The 2,028-nt window shown below is 37.4% G+C and overlaps 1 protein-coding gene across 2 annotated transcripts in view; it reads left to right on the top strand.

The window, feature by feature from the left end:
* trim9 (tripartite motif containing 9) overlaps positions 1-2,028 on the top strand; it is a 14,246-nt gene extending 12,218 nt beyond the window's left edge. For both annotated transcript variants that reach the window (XM_079370184.1, XM_079370183.1), the window contains one exon: positions 353-2,028. In XM_079370184.1, coding sequence (XP_079226310.1) covers positions 353-430 — 78 coding nt within the window. In that variant the 3' untranslated portion in view covers positions 431-2,028. The remainder of the gene's footprint in view (positions 1-352) is intronic.

The raw sequence follows: 2,028 nt of genomic DNA, 5'->3' as shown, positions 1-2,028 counted from the left end.
ATATATATATATATATTGGTATATATATATATATATATATATATATATATTGGTATATATATATATATATATATATATATATATATATTGGTATATATATATATATATATATATATATATATATATATGGGTCTTTCCGTGGTCTTATCTGTTCTGTAGAGACAGACATGAAGAGCTTTTCTTCTTACACGTTGATTAAACTGATTCTATCAGCTTAACTGACATGTTGAAAGAGGACGCTTCAAAGACTCATCGCTCTCTGCTCTCTTTGCCCACAGACAGAGAGAGCAGAGAAAACATGTTTTCCCCTGATTTATTAACATGTACTGCAGGTGAATGTTTTTCTGCTCAGGTCACACTGCACACTGGACTTCCCATCCCAGATTTCTACACCCCTGGGGAGGCTGATCCCACCGGCTCTGTGTGCTAAATACTCATCCAGCCAATTCGTGATGTAGATCCCATCTTCAGTCCACCCCCGTCTCCTCCTCTTGACTCTTGACCTCTAACCCTCTGCCAGGGGCCCCATCAGCACTGAGCCATGCCTTTATCATGCCTAAACCTTGAACAATGTCTGTAGGTCAACATCAGAGCGTACGGTGCTTTACAAGCTGTTCTGCTTCTACTGATGTGACGGACAATGTTTTAGAAATCCTGCAGAAACCTGAAAAAGATTTTAAGCTGATGGACTCAGACTAATGTGCAACGATCATCAAGTGAACTCATGGAAAACAGCTCTCTCTGTTGCTTTATGTCATATAAGGATATTGATATCACCTTCATACTTCTTTGCTGAACATGAAGCCAACATTAGCCTAGCTTAGCATAACAAGTAAAATAAGTGAGGATAGTGATCCTCCAGCCCGGCTTTGTCCAAAGGTTAAAACATGTCTCCCAGCACACCCAAAGCCCCTCATGCTTTATATTCTGTACAGAACCTGAATGTAATGTGGAGGTTTTAGAAGCACACAAAATATTCAAACTCAGAAATGTGTAAATAATTAACTCTGGAGGGCAGAGTGTGTTCACATAGCTCAGGCCTGCAGTTTCATATTTAGCATAGGGCTAATAATAATAATGTCTGTCTGAAATATGGAGCTACATATGTTTTTAAACAAGTAGAAAAAGTCATCTTCTTATTTCTGGCTCTGTCTTTCAAAACTAATATTCAGTATTCTGTTCCTGCCGACAGTCTGAAAACATTTCTGAGAGAGGTCACATGGTTACAACGAATGACCTCTGACCTCTCAGTGGAAATCTCCTCATCCGTGTTCATAGACATTTTTCTTTGTGGCTTTGCTCCTGTGAAATAACTGCTCCAGTAATAATCTGTGCAGCATTCCTTTAACCCCAATACATAGAAGAACTGAACTGAAGGTGTTGGGAAGTGTTGGATTGTGTTGAGGGTGATGCTCATTGCTTCTTCTGTATTTTTGTAGTTGAATCTTCAGTAGTTTTGTAAGATATCAAATATATGACATAATAGTTTTGAAGACGTGTGAAGAAAAATAGTTATTGATGTTTTTCAATGAGAATTAAATGTAAAATTTTAACAGAATGTTTGATCTTTCACTGAATAGGATTTTTAACATATTCTCTTTAATGTTGACTAACAGGAAAGGACAACCATGCATTGGGAACTTTATCTGGCAACACAATCAGGCAACAGCAACTTCAGCAAATTCAGTAACCTCAAGAGCAAGATATAACAGTTTAGCTTCTGTAGTAGGCCTACTTTGAGCTGAATGCTAACATGCTAAGTCAGTTATTGTAATGGTCTAATGTGCATAGTGTAAGCATGCTTAAATGCTAAAACAATCAGTGTTAGCATGCTAACATTGAACATGTACAGAAGTCTAATGAAAATTGATTATAAAGACTTTTTTTACAACAGAGAGAAAAAATGAAACTTTCATGACTGGTCATGAAATGATCATCAGAGTCTGAAAACCTCTCTTGTGGGGACAATGACAACTTTAACCTGCTGGTGGTGCTAGAGGACGAGCATGTTGCTTAAAGTGACAAACG

This window comes from Symphodus melops (genome assembly GCF_947650265.1).
Source record: "Symphodus melops genome assembly, chromosome: 19".
Taxonomy (NCBI): domain Eukaryota; kingdom Metazoa; phylum Chordata; class Actinopteri; order Labriformes; family Labridae; genus Symphodus; species Symphodus melops.
The sequence above is the reverse complement of the archived record's forward strand: the minus strand, read 5'-3'. Positions and strand labels throughout refer to the sequence as shown.